Source organism: Pundamilia nyererei, unplaced genomic scaffold (genome assembly GCF_000239375.1).
Source record: "Pundamilia nyererei isolate P.nyererei 1_Seehausen unplaced genomic scaffold, PunNye1.0 scaffold00013, whole genome shotgun sequence".
In the NCBI taxonomy this organism is placed as follows: Eukaryota; Metazoa; Chordata; class Actinopteri; order Cichliformes; family Cichlidae; genus Pundamilia; species Pundamilia nyererei.
The window spans coordinates 1,138,470-1,156,484 of NW_005187414.1; the positions used below are offsets into that span (position 1 = coordinate 1,138,470).

Consider the following 18,015-nt stretch of genomic DNA (forward strand, 5'->3'; position numbering starts at 1 on the left):
GGTCGACCGTGTCAAAAGCTGCTGACAAGTCCAACAATAAAAGGGCAGCAGGGCTGCCAGAGTCCAGAGTTAAAAGAATATCATTAAAAATCCTTAAAAGTGCCGTCTCAGTGCTATGTAGTGATTTAAAACCAGATTGAAATTTTTCAGAGATCATATTAAAATCAAGGTGTGCCTGCAACTGTAGGTAGACCACTTTCTCCAAGACTTTAGATAGAAAAGGAAGCTTTGAGATAGGCCTGTAGTTGGACAGAACAGTTGGGTCCAGGTTTTGTTTTTTAAGAAGAGGCTGAACTACAGCTTGTTTAAAGCATGATGGGACGTAGCCTGTAGCAAGGGACGTATTAATTAATCTCAGGATAAAAGGCCCAACAGTATTAAAAGTGCTTTTAAGCAAGCTCGGGGGGAGACAATCAGAGGGGCAGTGTGATGATCTTAGGTTACTAACTACCGCGGTCAAGTCCTTAAGGGAGACGGGATCAAACTGCTCTAAGACAGCTGAGCACACAGGAGAAGGACTCTGATCTGAGGCAGCAGACAACGAGACAAGGGCCCTAATCAATAGGATCTTGTCATTAAAAAATGCTTTAAAAAATCATCGCACATACTTGGTGAAGAAGTGACTCCAGAATTATCACATAAACTAACAAAGCCACAAGTTTGCCTCTCTTTCGTCCACTTTTGTCTCTACGCAACGTTACTCGGCCTCGCCTCTCTCCTTCACTGAAGACAACTCCCCCTCCTCCCCCATCGCTTCACGTGCAGGCAGCGACAAGATGGACACAGCAAATCTCCGTTAACGAGTTACTGCGCATCGCCCCATGCGTGGGGCTGGACGGCGTCAACGTGTTAACGAGCTAACCGCGCTAACGAGCTAACCGCGCTAACGAGCTAACCGCGCTAACCCTAAAATCCTTTCATTCTCTCAAAAGTTGATAGCGCGCCTTATGTATGAATTCTGGTTGTGCTTGATGGCCGCGAACCGATTTTATGTGGTACACGGCGCTCAGCAGTCTGTCAAAAATGTTTTAGTTCGACTTTGGTAAGTTACGGAGCTGCACCGCTTGATAGATTGTCGGCGCATTACGGCTACCGAGGAGCTTCGCGGAGTGATACGTACTGTGCTTCAACGTAATATTACCGTATTGTGTGTGTGTATAAGGACCATAAATAGCACCTGTAAGAGACGTGGTTATGAAGCGGATTTCAAACTCCAGGCTGTCAGTCATGCAGTAGAAGTTGGGAACAGAGCAGCTGTGAAATCTGTCTGTCTTTGTTATTACGCTCAGCGTCTTTTAGTTTACATTTTGACTGCACAATTGTGAGCTCTTTGTTTAGCACAAAAACAACATTGTTTTCTTTTATTTATGGAACATTATTATTTAATGAATGCTCATAATTTAATTTTGAGTAATTTTTCATGTACATCTGCGCTGTATGTTAATAAAAGTGCCTGTGTGACATCTGGGACACAGCTTTGACTAAGAACTCTCTTTTTGTTCTTACTTTATGGCTTAAAAAAATATCGAGATATATATCTTATATCGCCATCCAGCTAAAAAATATCGAGATATGAATTTTGGGTCATATCGCCCAGCCCTACGTGGGACCAGTAACCCACTGGGTCAAGTTAAGAGTCAATAATATTTAAAAAGTCCTTGACCAAAAGTTTAGTCACAGCAGACATAGATGTTAAAATCACCAAGGATTAAAAAACTGTCAAAATTAAGAGCGATTCCAGCCATAAAACCTGAAAACTCTTTGATAAAATCCTTGTTAAACTTGGGAGGGCGATATATGAGGGCACACAGTAAAGGCGCAGCAGAATTCAGGTGTAACTCAAACAGCTGGAGTTCAAAACTAGAAAATGAGTCGTGCTGTAATGTTTGATGGCAATGAAATCGAGCGTTGAACACGGTGGCTAAGCCTCCCCCCCTACCAGAGGACCGAGGGAGGCTGAAGAATGAGAAATTAGGAGGGACCAGCTCCGAAAAAGCTACAGACTCAGAAAGTCCAACTGTTGTGACTTTAGGAAGTCATTTAATTTAAACGTCTTGTTTGCTAATGATCTTACATTTAGTAAAGCCATTTGGAGTGTGTAGATCCTAACATCAGATGTTCCAGCTCGGTTAAGTGTGCGAAGATTTCCGTGGTCCACGCCGCATCCACGGTTCCCAGGCCGCTCAGGGAAATAAAAAGCTGAGAGCGGGGGATCAAGTGTCGTGGGAGCTCCAGGGACAACAGGCAGGATCCATCTAAAGACGCACTCTGCTGGTCCAGTAGTTCCACGAGAAGCACGGAGAAGAGCTCGGACTTTGATGAGTGTACCAGCCCGCTTTCCTCGTTTCCTCGGGCGCTTCTTCCAGGAAGTGGTGTAGGTGTGTTGGCACAGATAAACCGGGATACAGGGCTCAAAAAGTGGTGGAGGAGGCCCATAATCATCTCCTGTCTCAGTTTGCTTAAGAGCCAGGGTATACGATGCTTTGATTTCTAAGAGTAACTGGCGATTGTACACACGCAGAGCGAGGGCATTTTGGGATAAAATAGAGAAGGATAAGGCTAGCGAAAGCCGAAGCAAATCTAGCAGAGTTGACGGACGTGTCGCCGTGCATACTGCTGGTGCCATCTAGATATAAGACATCTATCGTCCCGATAACGATATAAATCACAAAAATTTAACATTTTCTGTAAATTCTGTGAATCTCGGGCAGCTCGACTTGTGTGAAGTGTTTCCAGCTGGGCGTCATGTAGCTGGAGTCGAGTGTTTTAACCGATGTATGAAACTATACATTTTTAGACATAAGTTGTAACGGCCGCCGTTTTCTTGGTAAGTATTTATTTCACAGCGTGCTGCGGGGAAAAGCCTGTTCCAGGGCTCGCAAAATTTCAAAATCCCTGGTAGCCCTTCGGGCAGGGGCTCTTCAGTTTTTGGTAGCCCAAAATAAATTTAAGTAGCCCGAATAAAAAAAGAGCAATTTTTTGATTGATGTTTTGTTTCCTTTGATTGAGCGAAAACCTATTAACCTATTACTATAGTGACCAGAGAGCATTAAGGGGCAGAGAGGAGGATGTTACTCCTAATGTTGTTGGCGCCTTTTAGGAGGACGCTGCTAATGAAATTACACAGTGAATTTGCGTTTATTATTATATTTACAAAATACCAGAGTTTTTGTCTTGGTTGTATAATTTTATTTAGTTTTATTTATCCGCCACACCTTAAAGGCCCGTCCGTGAAAATATTATTGGACATTAAACCGTTCATGGGGCAAAAAAGGTTGGGAACTGCTGCTCTACTACATAAATTAGGGGTAGGTGATATAACCACGCCGTGGACACAAGTTTGTGAATGCAGTAACTCAAGAATGGGGCTTCTGAATTCAGTTTCAGGATTCTGAAACTCATACCATGTATGTATCTGCTAAAAATCTTGGAGAAGTTCAAATCTGTGGCAAATCTCAAGGTCAGAGGTCAAGTTTTCTAAGAATCTTGTGAATGTGATAACTCAAATGAGGCAACGTCAAATTTATACCACTGGTTGTTACATTTAGTGTGTGTGTGTGTGTGCGCTCTTGTGTTTTCCAGATAAGATCCAGATCCTCATGCAGCGGTGTTGAGAGGTGACAAATCATGGGTAGCTAGATTTGATAAAACTGCCAAAATGTCGTCAATCTTAGGACTCCCTACACGAGGATCAGATGTAACTGTTCTCATATCCAGGGTCCATGTGCATCCCTATTGTGTACTTGTGGAATTCTGGGGAAAATTTAGCCTGGAGAGGACTGCAGAGTATGAACGTCTAGCCAAAGACATCCAGTCCCCTGGGGACTCTTTGCAAGAACTGGAAGGAAAACCTGGTGACCAGTGCTTGGTTCAGATTGAGAGTATTTGGTATAGGGCTCGCATAGTCTCAAGTAATGGCTCGAAATACACAGTGTTCCTCATTGACAAAGGAACAACATGCCGTGCCAACACAAGTAGGCTTGCATGGAGTAAAAAGGAGCATTTCCAACTGCCTCCTGAAGTGGAGTTTTGTGTGCTAGCTAATGTGCTACCACTGTCACTTGAGAACAAATGGTCCCCAATGGCGCTTGAATTTCTGAAATCTCTAACTGGGAAGTGTGTTTCAGCACATGTGCAGCAAGTACTAGTCCTGAACAGAACATTCCTCCTACACATACCTTGCATATCCAAACAAATGTATGAGATGGGATTTGCTAAGAAACTATCCCCAAACATCTTCCAGGACTTTGTCCTGAAGTCAGTGCAGCCCCATAGTGGAGCTGAGGTTTTTCCAGAGATCAAACGGCTGTCCGTGGGACCTGTTGAACAACTGCGCAAGCACGAGGTGTTCATGTACCCAGAGCTACAGGGAGGAACTGTAGAGACAGTTGTTGTAACAGAAGTGACAAACCCACAGAGGATTTTTTGCCAGTTAAAGGTCTTCTCTCAAGAACTGAAGAAACTGTCAGATCAGCTTACACAGAGCTGCGAAGGGAGAATGCCCAATTGCATTATAGGCCCAGATATGATTGGGTCTCCATGTTCTGCAAGAGGAAGTGATGGCAAATGGTACCGCTCTATTCTACAGCAGGTATTTCCAACCAGTAACATGGTGGAAGTATTGAATGTTGACAGTGGAACCAAAGAGTTTGTTAAAGTGGAGAATGTAAGGTCACTGGCTGCAGAGAGTTCTTTAGGATGCCAGTTGTCACCTACATCTGCTCTCTCCATGGAGTTATTGACAAAGGGGTAGGATGGACAACCACCCAAATTGACTACCTCAAGTCTCTCCTGCTGTACAAGACGATGATTGCCAAATTTGAGTACCAAAGCATCTCAGAGGGTGTTCACTATGTCACTCTTTATGGAGATGACAATACAAACATGAACATCTTGTTTGGTTCCAAAGAGGGCTGTTTGCTGGACTGTGAAAAAACACTGGAAGATTATGCTATTCGCAACACAGCACACAGGCAACCGCATCCAGCCCAGCAAGAAAGAACGATGCTAACTCCTGGAGAAGTTGTGGAAGAAAAAGAAGGGAAAGCAGTTGCAGAGAGGGTGCCTGCTGAAGTTCTCCTGCTAAACTCCTCACATGTGGCAGTTGTTCAGCATGTAACAAACCCATCAGAGTTTTACATCCAAACGCAAAACTATACAAAGCAGTTGAGTGAATTAATGGATACTATCTACCATCTCTACAAAGATTCTCTGAATAAAGGATCTGTTAGAATTCCAACTGTTGGACTCTACTGTGCAGTCAAAGCAGCAGATGGTGATTTCTACAGAGCAACTGTGACTGAAGGTGGTGAGACACAGGTCGAGGTATTCTTTGTTGATTATGGAAATACAGAAGTGGTCAATAGGAGAAACCTCAGGATACTTCCTGCTGAGTTCAAAAAGCTGCCACGATTGGCACTAAAATGTACTCTGGCTGGTGTCAGACCTAAAGATGGGAGATGGAGTCAGAGTGCCTCTGCCTTTTTCAGAAAAGCAGTAACTGATAAAGAACTAAAAGTACATGTACTGGCCAAATATGATGGTGGCTATGTTGTCCATCTGACAGATCCCAAAGCAGAGGGAGAACAACAAGTCAGTACACTGTTGTGTAGTTCTGGTCTTGCTGAAAAGGCTGACAAACCAGGGCAGTGCAAAGACACAATGCATCCTGCTATTACGCCTCCCACACAATATCCAGTTGCCAGCCCACTATGTGGGAATAAGAACACTGGATTGGCTCTCCAAGTCCAAAACATAGTTGGCCTTAGCCAGAAAAAAGGAAAAATGGCTACCTTTAAGGAACACATGTTTCCTATCGGAAGTGTCCTTGATGTCAATGTGTCCTTCATTGAGAGCCCAAGTGACTTTTGGTGCCAGCTAGTTTATAATGCAGGACTCTTGAAATTGCTCATGGATGACATACAGGCACACTATGCAGGCAGTGAGTTTCAGCCAAATGTTGAAACGGCTTGTGTTGCTCGTCACCCTGGTAACGGATTGTGGTACAGGGCCCTTGCGATTCATAAACATGAAACTGCTCATGTGGATGTGTTGTTTGTTGACTATGGCCAGACAGAGACAGTCTCCTTCCAAGACCTGAGGAGAATCAGCCCAGAATTTCTTACTCTGCATGGTCAGGCTTTTCGATGCAGTTTGTGGAATCCCAATGACCCTACATCTGCTGTAACTGAGTGGAGCGAAGAGGCAGTAGAAAGGTTTAAAAACTTTGTGGACTCGGCTGCTTCCAACTTTGTGATTCTGAAATGCACCATATATGCTGTCATGTGCAGTGAGCAGAAGATTGTTTTCAACATTGTGGATCTAGAAACTCCATTTGAGAGTATTTGCACTAGTATGGTAAATGTCATGAAAGGTACACCTCCCAAAAAAGCTATGGGACCATCTTTTCATCTGGATACATACTACTACTCAACACACAGTGTCAAAACTGGGATGGAGGAAGAGGTCACAGTGACATGTGTGAACAATGTCAATCAGTTCTACTGCCAGCTTGAAAAGAATGCTGATGTGATTAATGACCTCAAGATGAAAGTGAGCAGTTTTTGTCGTCAGCTTGAGAATGTGAAGCTTCCAGCAGTCTTTGGAACTCTGTGCTTTGCAAGGTATACTGATGGGCAGTGGTACAGAGGGCAGATCAAGGCCACAAAGCCAGCACTCCTGGTTCACTTTGTGGATTACGGGGACACTATTGAAGTAGATAAATCTGACTTGCTCCCAGTTCCCAGAGAGGCAAACGACATCATGTCTGTACCTGTGCAAGCAGTGGTGTGTGGTCTTTCTGATGTCCCTGCTAATGTTTCCAGTGAGGTGAACAGCTGGTTTGAGACAACTGCAACAGAATGCAAATTCCGAGCGCTAGTAGTGGCCAGAGAACCTGATGGGAAAGTGCTAGTTGAGCTCTATCTTGGAAACACTCAGATCAATTCAAAGCTCAAGAAAAAGTTTCAGATTGAGATGCACACAGAAAGCCAGGTTGTTTGCCATGGTCGGAGAGCTTTTGAGGCTTCACCGAGTTATTTGCAAAAGACGACAAAACGGACCACAAAAATGGAAGATGACACACAATTCCTGAAGAAAAACAGTTTCTCTGCTTCAAAACCTCCCTTTACTTTAAGGGATGACAGGAAATCTAATGAAATGAAACTTTGGAACAAAACAAAGTCAGTTCATGAAAATGGTCAAAGGATCAAGAGTCCACAACTAGAGTTGTACACACCTCCACAGCAAAGGCAGTCATCTGCTGGTGGCAATGTCAGATCTTCAGATCTTCCAACAGATACCAAGAAACTCAAGTCAACAGTAAATGGCACAGAATCCCAAAAGGAAAGTAATGCTGAAAAGCTTCCTAAACTTTCAGACTTGCCCTCAAATTCTGTCACACCTGGTATGGTAGCAGATGTCTACATGTCACATTGCAACAGCCCATTAAGTTTCTATGTGCACTGTGTAAGGGATGAGGATCATATATTTTCCCTGGTAGAAAAGCTCAATGACCCCAATTCAACTCCAGAAACCAACAGGCTCAAAGAATTGCTACCAGGTGACCTTGTTCAAGCACAGTTCGCAGATGATTCCTCATGGTACCGAGCAGTTGTAAGAGAACTCCATGGTGATGCAATGGCTCTCATTGAGTTTGTTGATTTTGGCAATACAGTCATGACTCCACTTTCCAAGATGGGCAGACTCCACGAGAAATTCTTGCAGCTGCCAATGTACAGCACACACTGTATGCTGAGTGATGCTGCTGGTCTTGGGGAAGAGGTTGTAGTTGATCCAGATGTGGTGTCGGCTTTCAAAGAAAAGATTTCTAGCAATGGAGAAAAAGTGTTCAAGTGCCAGTTTGTCAGGAAAATTGGGTCTGTGTGGGAAGTTAACCTTGAAGACAATGGTGTGAAGGTTACGTATAAAGTGCCTACTGTAGATCCTGAAATCACTTCAGAGAAACTTGAGCAAGGAAAGGAAAGGAAGGAGCCATCCCAGGTATCTGATATCAGAGAAGTGCCAGAGAGATCAGTGCTGAGCCACTGCTCCCCACATAACTTTCTGGAAGACCTTTTTGAGGGGCAGAAATTGGAAGCCTATGTCACAGTCATAAATGATGATCAGACTTTCTGGTGTCAGTCTGCTAGTTCAGAAGAACATGATGAGATCTTATTAGGTCTCTCAGAAGTTGAGAATTCAGCAGGTCAGAACCATATTGATCCAGATGCTCTTGTTCCTGGAAGTCTATGTATTGCTCGTTTTTTAGACGATGAGTTTTGGTATCGTGCAGAGGTCATTGACAAAAATGAGGGTGAGCTCTGTGTTTTCTTTTTGGACTATGGAAACAAGACTAGAGTCAGCATAACAGATGTGAGAGAAATGCCACCTTGCTTGTTGAAGATTCCACCACAGGCATTTTTGTGCGAGCTTGAAGGCTTTGATGTTTTGTGTGGATATTGGGAAAGTGTAGCAAAGGTTGAATTGTCTGCACTCATAGATGTTAAACTGTTGCAGTTGACTGTCACAAAACTAGCAAGAGCTACAGGAACAATCTTTGTGCAGGTGGAATGCGAAGGTCAGGTGATAAACGAGTTGATGAAAACCTGGTGGAAGAGCTTCATAACCGAAAATAAAGCCAAAGCAGATGAACTGCCTGATTCAGATGAAGCTTCAGTGCAGACTGACTCATCTGTAAATGAGTCTGTGGTACCTGACGATCAAGTAGAGAATCCCAAAACCCAAGAAGCAGACAAATCTCATATCCACTTTGAGAAAGACAACAGTGACGAGCTCAGCACTGATCAGTTTGAGCCTTGCACAGAAGATGAGGTACAAAAATTAAGTACTCCAAAGTCCTCTAAAGATTCAGTTCATCTTGAGTTTTTTGGGATCCAAGAAGAAAGTGTTTCCACAGAGAAGATCGAAGTCCAAGCCTCTGTAATATTGATCAAGGACAGATTTCCTGGTGATAGTGGTATAGATGAAAGTATATTGTCGCCACTTGATAACCAAGATGACAAAGACCAAAATGTTTTGACTATGAACTTTAACATGGAGGACACTAACAAAGAACCTGAAGAGGAGCAAGCCTTGGTAATGGACGCTTTTGGGCCCAACGTCTCAAGTTCTCCAGTGGATGAGAACCTTTTAGAGACAACAGATGACCTAGAGAGAACTGCAAAAACTGACAAGGTATCTCTACTTGAAGAGATGAACGCAGTTTCCTACAGCTTTGACATCATGAATGTTTCTGGTAAGAAAGAGCTTAATTCCTCTTTTTAAAAATGTTTTTCTCCTTGTTAGCACACAATATGGTTGAGTTCAAATCTGCTCAAATCATAATAAATGCCATGTCATTCTGGAAAAATACCTGTGTAATAATATTACATTTGCTTGCTGGAGTCTGATGGACTCAGAGTTGAGTCTCACATGTTGTCAGTTATTATGCAAGTTAATGATTTCATATGTGTTGCATTTTCCTTTTTCTATTTCCAGATCTAGCCCAAAACCAAGATGGAATAACAGCTTCTGTAGGAAGTGGTACTTCCCTGAACCGTAGGACAACTGTGAAATTGGTAGATTTAAACTTCATTATGTCGAAATAAACTGATGATCTTTTTAAAAGCCTTAAAAGTAGGACTGTGCGATATGATGAAATATATCGGATGATAAAATTAAAACATCTATAATTTCATATTATACACTATCATTTGTTTCATGGTGTCGCAAAATAAACCGTTTACGGCAATATTTTTTCATCGTTTGGATGGCCACCATGCAGGCACAGAGAATACCAGCATGGCCGTTGATGAGGCAGAACCAGTTAGCTCCAAACAGAAGGACCAGTCAAAACAAATCGAGGACCTTATTTCTAAACGAGGGGCTACCTCTGTAGCATAGACATGGTTTGGTTAGGAAAAGTCTGACGCGGACCAGAAAACTGTACGATGCAAATTATGCTGCAAACTGGTCCCCAGTTCAGACTCAAACACGACAAACCTCTTCTACCACCTACGCACGAATCACGTGAAAGAGTACGGTGAGAGTTTATGGATGAGAACCAAAAAGAACCGCCAGGTGCTCAAAATACACCTCAAACGTTAGAACAGGCTTTTCCCCGCACTACGCCATGTAATAAATACTCACAAAGAAAATGGCGTCCGTTACAGCTTGTAACTAAAAAAAAAAATTTTCATGCATGAAAACACTTCACACAAGTCGAGTTGCCCAAGATTCACGGAATTTACAGAAAATGCACTATATTGTGATATATATCATTATCGGGATGAGAAATGTCATATCAGGATATGAGATTTTAGTCATATCGCACAGCCCTACTTTAAAGCGTCATTCTGTAATTTAAAATTGTTGATCACATACGTACATATTGGTATCTTCCATTTTCTCAAGGTTCCGCGGAACGCTGTTAGTCTCATGGAAAGTACTGATCTAGGAACTGAAGTCTCAAAACGGGTACAAGAAATGACAGCACAAGACATTTGATTGGATTCAACTATTAGAACATTGACAAGGACATCATTTTGTTTACTTTGTTCTTTTCTTCAGATTCCGACTGAATTAGTGCTGCCCTCCCTTGTGCCTCCTGAGGAGCAGTTGTGCAGTGAGTGCTTCTTATTTTGTCATCCAACTCTTGATACGGTGGTTTTTCATTTTGAAAGGCTTAAAGTGAAAGGGAATGAAAAAACAACAGGGTTACTTTCTGTAGTTTGGCCAGCTGACGGCCACAGTTACAGCGTTGATTTAGTTTAAGTCATAGTCTTTTGAAACATTAAGTTTTAGACATAATTTAAGGATCTAAATGCTTTTAGTTTTAGTCTAGTTTTAGTTGACTACATTTCATAAGACTATAGAAGACTAAATCTGAAATTGATTCAGTTTAGTATAAGGTGTGAAAGTTTGTCATGGTTTTTACTGATGAGAGAAAACACAACTGATGATGTTTCAAAAGAACACAAGTACTCACAAGTACTCGTATTGAGAAATGTCTCAGGCTGATGATATGGGGTATAAATGGGTGCAATTGTCCACAAAGGTGCTCCCAAAGAACCGGAAAGTGAGGCCGGAGATGGGATGAGTCAGCAAGAGGTTCCATGTGCTACCACACAAGCTGAGGTATGCTGGGGACGAGGATATACCGTAATATTGGTATAGATGTTAAGCAGTTCTGCTTTTGTCATGATTAGTAAATATCAGATTGATTATTTACTGTTGTGACTAAGGGTAAAATGCTCTTACTACACTGATACAGTCCCACCTGGAACTCTCAGGTGAGTAAAGATTAATCTGCTCTATTTCAGAGTGACTCTGTGAGCGATGAGGAGTCCTTGGTTCATCTCAACATTCCAAATTCAGGTTTGATAAGATTTTGCCAGGTTTGATATTTACATGTTAAGTTCAAATGCAAGGCTGCAAGCATGAACCTCGCATGAAAATAACAGTACACCATATTGCCAAAAGTATTCACTCACCCATCCAAATCGGTGAATTTCAGTGTTCCAATCACTTCCATGGTCACATGCAAATAGAATTAAGTATCTAGGCTGGCAGACTGCTACTGCAAATATTTGTAAAGGAATGGGTCGCTCTCAGGAGCTCAGTGAATTCCAGTGTGTTACTGTGTTAGCATGCCACCTGTGGAACAAGTTCAGTTGTGAAATGTCCTCGCTACTAAGTATTAATACGAAGTAGTGATTGGAAATGACAGCAGCTCAGCTACTGCAGCTCAGTGGAAGGTCATGTAAAATCGCATAGCAGGGCCAGCAGATGCTGAGGTGCAGAGGTCCTTGGATGCAGTGGTGTAAAGCATGCTGCCACTAGACTCTAGACCTTGTGGTGGAAGAGATGGAAGAGCTGTTTTAGCTGCAAGCAAAGGGTAGCCGGACATTATATTAAATCCTTTGGATTAAGATTGGAATGCAACTTAAGTTCATATGTTGGTGAAGGCAGATGAGTGAATACTTTTTGGCAATATAGTATAGATATGCCAATGATGTGGTTATTTTTTTTAAAGCAAGTAAGCTATCATTCCCCATTTAAAACTCTTTCCGGCTTGTCTGTGTTTGGATCTCGCAGATGCTGACGAAGCTGCCAGTGAGCCCCTCACGTACACGGTGTCCTCGCTGGAGAAGGTAACTAGATAGTGGAGTGTGTCTGTATGTGCGCTGTCTTCTGACTGCCAATAACTGCCTTTTAAGTGGTGATGCATTGTCCCACCAGGGACATGTAACTGCTCATGTATTTAAAAAAATAAATAAAAAATGATATTGTGGTGACAGTGCACAGAATACATTGACCAACAAGGCTAAAAACCAAACAAAATCTGCAGTCAGTTCATGGGATGCATGGCTTGGGATATATTGCTCAGTAAATATTGAAAAACACATTGAAGTGATGTCCTCAGATCGGCTTTTTAAAATGTATTTATTTTTTTGCCGTGTGCAGTTCTTATATTGATTGTGTAGTCTCTAATTTGAAGTGTAAAACATAATTTCAACATTGTTCTGAATTTCTATTTTAAAAATATGTTAAAGCACAGATTTTGATTTGGGATTTGCTACGGAAAACAAGCAGAGGTTACAAAATATACTCGCATGCAGAAATGGATTTGAAGCTACAGAATTGTAAAATTAGACTACAAATACTTTAATCACCAAGATTTATTTTTGTTATTTATTAATTTTTTTAGGGTGATGAGATTGAAGAAGTGACCTGTTGTGCTGAAGAGGCTTGCGTAACAGATGTCTGCACAGGTATCAGACTTCAGATCAGGGAGTGTACAGTTCACTGCTTCTGAGTAATATTCAGTTTCTCTGTGAAGTCCTCTTTTTAGATATGCATGCAGTTTATTTATTTATTTATTTATTTTTTTTTTTTACTGCAGAGCAAAAAAAGCCGAGTGGTGATGGTGAAGACTGTTTGAGCTGTGTGACAGCAGAGGAAACGGTAATTTGTTTGTTGATTTTTTCAGAGTAACTAAACAATGTCTTGCAGCTGTATAGCTCATACGTGATCAGGCTTTTCACAGGTAAATTTATCTGACACATACTGACCCTGTAGAACACTTTATTTCTCTTGTCTCTCTATTTCCTGACAGTAAAGTAGTACAACTTCTTCAGCGGGAGACCCCTTAATGAGATTATCCTGGTGAACAAAGAGCAGAACTATCACAATTTGCATAAATTTAGTTGCACACACATCAAAATCGTAGACCAGTTTAGTAGAGGCAATATAAATGAAAATAAAACAGAAACCAATACAATTTTAAACTTTGGTGTCAATTAAAAAAAAAAAAAAAGAAAAACAGTAAAAGTGCTTGTCTGCTATCAGGAAACAACTGGATCCAGATCATTTAAAATTGCCCTAAATTCATTAAATAAGACCAGGCCCTTAAGGCTTAACGACTTGCACATATAAAATGTACTTGGCCAGGAAAGAAACTTCTTATCACTTGAAACGAAACTAAAAGAATCAGTGAAAATGTAGCAGATGTTAATCTGAACACGAGCTGCTTATGTTTGTTGGAGCGGGCTTTAAAGTGATGAGTGTGATCTTTTTGTTTCAGGACGACTCGATAATCGAAGATGAGACGTCGTGTCTTCGTGAGGATACACGTTCTGGTGTGTCATCTTGGCTTTTTAAATATCAGATCTGATTACATAACACGCATAGGGCTACATTTCCTGTATATTTTCTGTTGCAGCTTTACAATCTGATGCTGAGCCACAGACCTCCACAGCTATTAAATCTCCAGATTTGGTAATGCATATTTTTCCAATTTGAGGTTTAAATGTAACATTGTATCTCTGCAGAGACTACACACACTGTTTGTATCCCTGTGCAGAATAGCCTTGTTGAAGAGGTGACCTGTCTTGTTGGAGAGATCTGTTTGACAGACGTCTGTAGAGGTACTGTTTAAATTAAAGAGCTCATTTACAGCTTTGTATTTTAATTCTGGGCTACTACAGTAGCTTGGTGTGATTCACAGTTCAGCTAAAGGTTGTGTAACCTGCACTGAGCCAAGCCACTGTAGCTACTACAGCTGCTCATTTCAAACAGAAGGTTTCATCAGCAGGTGGGTGGACCCTCTGTACCCACAGCAAGGGCTGTGTGTCTGAGGTGACCACAGCATGGACGCCCCCTCTCAATAACATTGTATGGAGCCAAGAAGAGAAAGTACAGTCTGACACAGAGCATTGAGAGGAGTCTGAAGCTTTAGCTGTACATACACTGACCTCATTCATTTAAACTAGGGCCATGCTTGTTGTAAGCCTTCATTTGCAGTGTGTATGCATTTTTGTCATTTAGAAATGAAAAGCATTTTTATTTCACAAACATAAATGTGCATCAAGAAACGCGTTTCATTATATACTCATGTATTCTTGTTTTTCAGATCTAAAAGAGGAAGCTGAAATGTTGATGGAGGAGTGTGAGCTGCAGGAGCGCCCACCTTCCCAACAAAATGAGGTAAGAAAGGTAAAAATGAATGAATTCAGTTTAAAGTCTAAATCTAAATATGGAGACTTGACATTTTATGTTTTAGGACTGTCCCTAAAAGACATCTGTCATAAATATCACATGGTTGATGATTCACTGACCTTAGGCTATGCGGGGCGATCGTGGCTCAAGAGTTGGGAGTTCGCCTTGTAATCGGAAGGTTGCTGGTTCGAGCCCCAGCTCAGACAGTCCCGGTCGTTGTGTCCTTGGGCAAGACACTTCACCCGTTGCCTACTGGTGGTGGTCAGAGGGCCCGGTGGCGCCAGTGTACGGCAGCCTCGCCTCTGTCAGTGCGCCCCAGGGTGGCTGTGGCTACAATGTAACTGCCATCACCAGTGTGTGTATAGTGTAAAGCGCTTTGGGGTCCTTAGGGACTAGTAAATCTATACAAATACAGGCCATTTACCATTTTTAGGCTATGGATGTTCCTGGAAAGTTGCTTTTTTGGTTTGGGTTTTTTTTTTTTAAGTTTATGATGCTTTTAACATAGCAGTGTAATATCTTAAACACAAAATGTATTTTTTGGCACTGAAAAGTACTAATATGGCCAGCTAACAGGGGGAGCAACATTCAAGCATCTAACTTGTCGTGTATTTCTACACTCCTGCAGTCATGTGGAAGAGTTTTCACAGGACTACACATTTCTAAGAACACTATTACTGCTTCCTTATTAATTAAGTAGCAGCCAGGTGCTAATGTGCAAATGCATATCATTAACTGATTATCTTCAGGTGTGAGCACCTCTGTAAAAGCAGGAGTTTTGGCACTTCTCTGTATATAAAAATATTCTAAAGCCAAATGTGAGGCCGTCTGTCCACCAGCTGAAGCTTGGTTTAATTAGATCATGCAACAGAACAATGATCCCTACGCACAGCAGCAGATCTGCAAAAGAAATAGAACAGCCAGAGTCCAGACTCAGCCCAGTTACAATGCTGTGCTGAGAGAAAAACCTCAGTGAACTGAAGCAAAGACGAGTGGATCCTTCTCCGATACTGAGACTGACACTCATACAGAAAATTATTTGCTGCTCATGATAACTGTTGTTCTACAAGATGTCCAATCATGAGGTGTGCTTCATTTTTCTGCACGAGTGCTGTGAATGTTTTGTTTTTGTTTTCCACATGACTGCAAGTGCTTACATTTTCTGTTGGGTATTTAACAGTATGTTCAGTGCACACTGCTTATGCACGTGCTCTTCATTGTACCACCGACGTATCTAGAAGGCACTCACGTTAGCCTAAAAAATACCAAACACACATTACTGTTTTTTCATTCAACCTTTTAACATTTCCAGAGTTTTGATGACAGTGTGCTGACAGATGAACTGCCTTCTCCTTAGGACAGTTTTGGTAAGTTTTGTTCTCCAGAATAATCCGGTCATTCATACAATGTAACCATTGGAGTAGGAAGTAGTAATAGAAATGAAGAGCCTGCCATTGGGTGCTTCTTATTCTGCAAACATGTCTAATCACTTTCTTGTGCCTCCACTTCTTTGATGCTCATAGTAAAATATAATAAATAACCACGAGTGTGGAGCTGAGTGATGTTTCAGAAAGCAGGTGTAACAAACTCTGAGTCTAACTGAACTCTGATGGTGCAGTCAACTCAGTGCAGCTCGATACCAGAATTTCCAACAGACAAAAAACCAGGAGAGCTAAAATATCAATATATGATCGATGAATAGAAAAGAGATTTTATTCAGCCTCGTCAGTCAACTTTTACACTTGGCTTTTGTGTGTGTTGGTAGATGAGGTGTTCAGCAGTAACCCGATGGGAGTGTACATGACAGCAAGCTTATGTGGCCCAAACTGGAGGGTGTTTTTCTTTTCCTTTAAAGAATGATTGTTCTGTGATATCAGACATTAATCTCGGTGATCTGCAGCGGCAAAGTTGTTGAGATTCAAACTTTCAAATAAGGCAGCATTTAAAACTGCAGAACTCAGCCAGAGCAGCTTGTTGAAGCAGTGGTCAGCAGCAGTTACTTGAAGCAATCATTTTGTCTGTGACACACTGGCAGAAATGTTGGATCAGTCTTCTTCACAACAAAGCTTCAGTTCTTTGAGGTTTGCTGCTGTGCTTGAATTCCAGTCGAGCTTAAGTTTGGTTGACTCAGTGAGTACAAAGTGTCCAAGTCACGTGGCTGCAAAACAAATCTGTCCTCAGCCTTCCACCTCTGTGACAGTTTGTACGGGGTGTTTGTGATGTAACAGCCCAAAGTCAGATGTAACTTTGCAAACCTAAGTTGTGCTGCCAGAGGCTTTCCCCCGGCAGCCGTTCCAAGTAATTCCTACTTATTCAGTGTTTCTGTAGTTTTACTGTCATGAACTCCAACTTTACTGAGGCTGAGCTGTAGCTCAAACCTTTGCTCTTATAGACATGTGACGGTGGATTTAGGGTTTCTCAGGTTTGTAAGAGTCCTGTGACGACTTTGTTTTTCACACAGCTGTAGATTCTAGATTTTTTCTGTGATAGTGAGTCTGCAGTGTCGAGTGATTGCTCTCAGTCCCTGAGCCATGTTAAAAGAAACCTTGAGTCTTTCAAAAGATATCAAATCTTTATCAACTGTATGAATGAAGAATTAAAACTGCCAGCTGCTTCAGGCACAGAAACTCGGGGCGTGTTGAAGAAAACCTGTCACGGTGCAGGTTAGCATCACGCGCTGCTGCTCTTGTAACTGACTCGGAGCTGAAGTTGGCGTTCTGTCAGAGTTTCTTCATCTCAGAGTTTCCACTAAACCTGCTTTCTGGAACATGGGCAGATACAGATACCGGTCTGTTTGTTCTGAATGAGTTATGATGTTGATGTATGACATTACCATTGAAAGTAGGAGGAGACACAAAGCCGTTTTTGCTGACTGTTGCTTTGTTGCTGCCAACTTCCTTTTAGGAATCCAGCTGTCAAAGCTGTTCTGCTGAGCAGCAGCCGGCAGAGTGACTGCCTCTTCTTTTCGTTTTGGACATTAAATAGAAGATTAGTGTAACTGCATATTGTTTTGTGTTTCAGATAGGTGCAGTTCATTTTTTGTGTTCATTTTAAGTGCCCAATGCCAGTGTTGTCATTGTTTTGGCTTCTTTGTGTGTTATCGTCCTATCGCTCATAGCCTTTGATCTGCTTATTTCATTGTTCCTCTAAAAACAAACAGCCACGAAGCTAAAAGTCTTTATATGGTAATAGTTGATAAAACATGAGGAGTTTGTTTTGATAAACTGCCAAACAATTCTTTAGATGTTTGAGTCTTGAGTTTATTTGCTCTGGTTTCAGTGGCTGTTGTGAAATGCATGAAAAAAAAAAATCTGTATTTGGTGTTAATCCACGAGTTGAAGCAAATTTGTGTTGGCACAATAAATATTAACATTCAGTGCACACGAGTCATGGTTTTGCTTCCCCGTTTCATTAGTTCCATTTTGGTGTTTCTGTAACATTTTATTAAAAAGGAACACGTCTTGGAAATGTTTCATGTTTGTCCCTGTAAAACATTTAGATCATCGTCCTCGTGGT

The 18,015-nt window shown here is 41.6% G+C and overlaps 1 protein-coding gene across 1 annotated transcript in view; it reads left to right on the forward strand.

Annotated features, from left to right (window-relative positions):
- tdrd6a (tudor domain containing 6a) overlaps positions 1-17,880 on the forward strand; it is a 28,880-nt gene extending 11,000 nt beyond the window's left edge. The window contains 16 exon segments of the mRNA XM_005724828.2: positions 3,583-4,684; positions 4,687-9,256; positions 9,499-9,578; positions 10,414-10,476; positions 10,570-10,624; positions 11,057-11,136; positions 11,322-11,376; positions 12,097-12,152; positions 12,710-12,773; positions 12,905-12,966; positions 13,586-13,640; positions 13,724-13,779; positions 13,865-13,928; positions 14,414-14,487; positions 15,812-15,866; positions 17,404-17,880. Coding sequence (XP_005724885.2) covers positions 3,659-4,684; positions 4,687-9,256; positions 9,499-9,578; positions 10,414-10,476; positions 10,570-10,624; positions 11,057-11,136; positions 11,322-11,376; positions 12,097-12,152; positions 12,710-12,773; positions 12,905-12,966; positions 13,586-13,640; positions 13,724-13,779; positions 13,865-13,928; positions 14,414-14,487; positions 15,812-15,856 — 6,405 coding nt within the window. The 5' untranslated portion in view covers positions 3,583-3,658 and the 3' untranslated portion in view covers positions 15,857-15,866; positions 17,404-17,880.
- Positions 17,881-18,015: the final 135 nt, after the last annotated feature.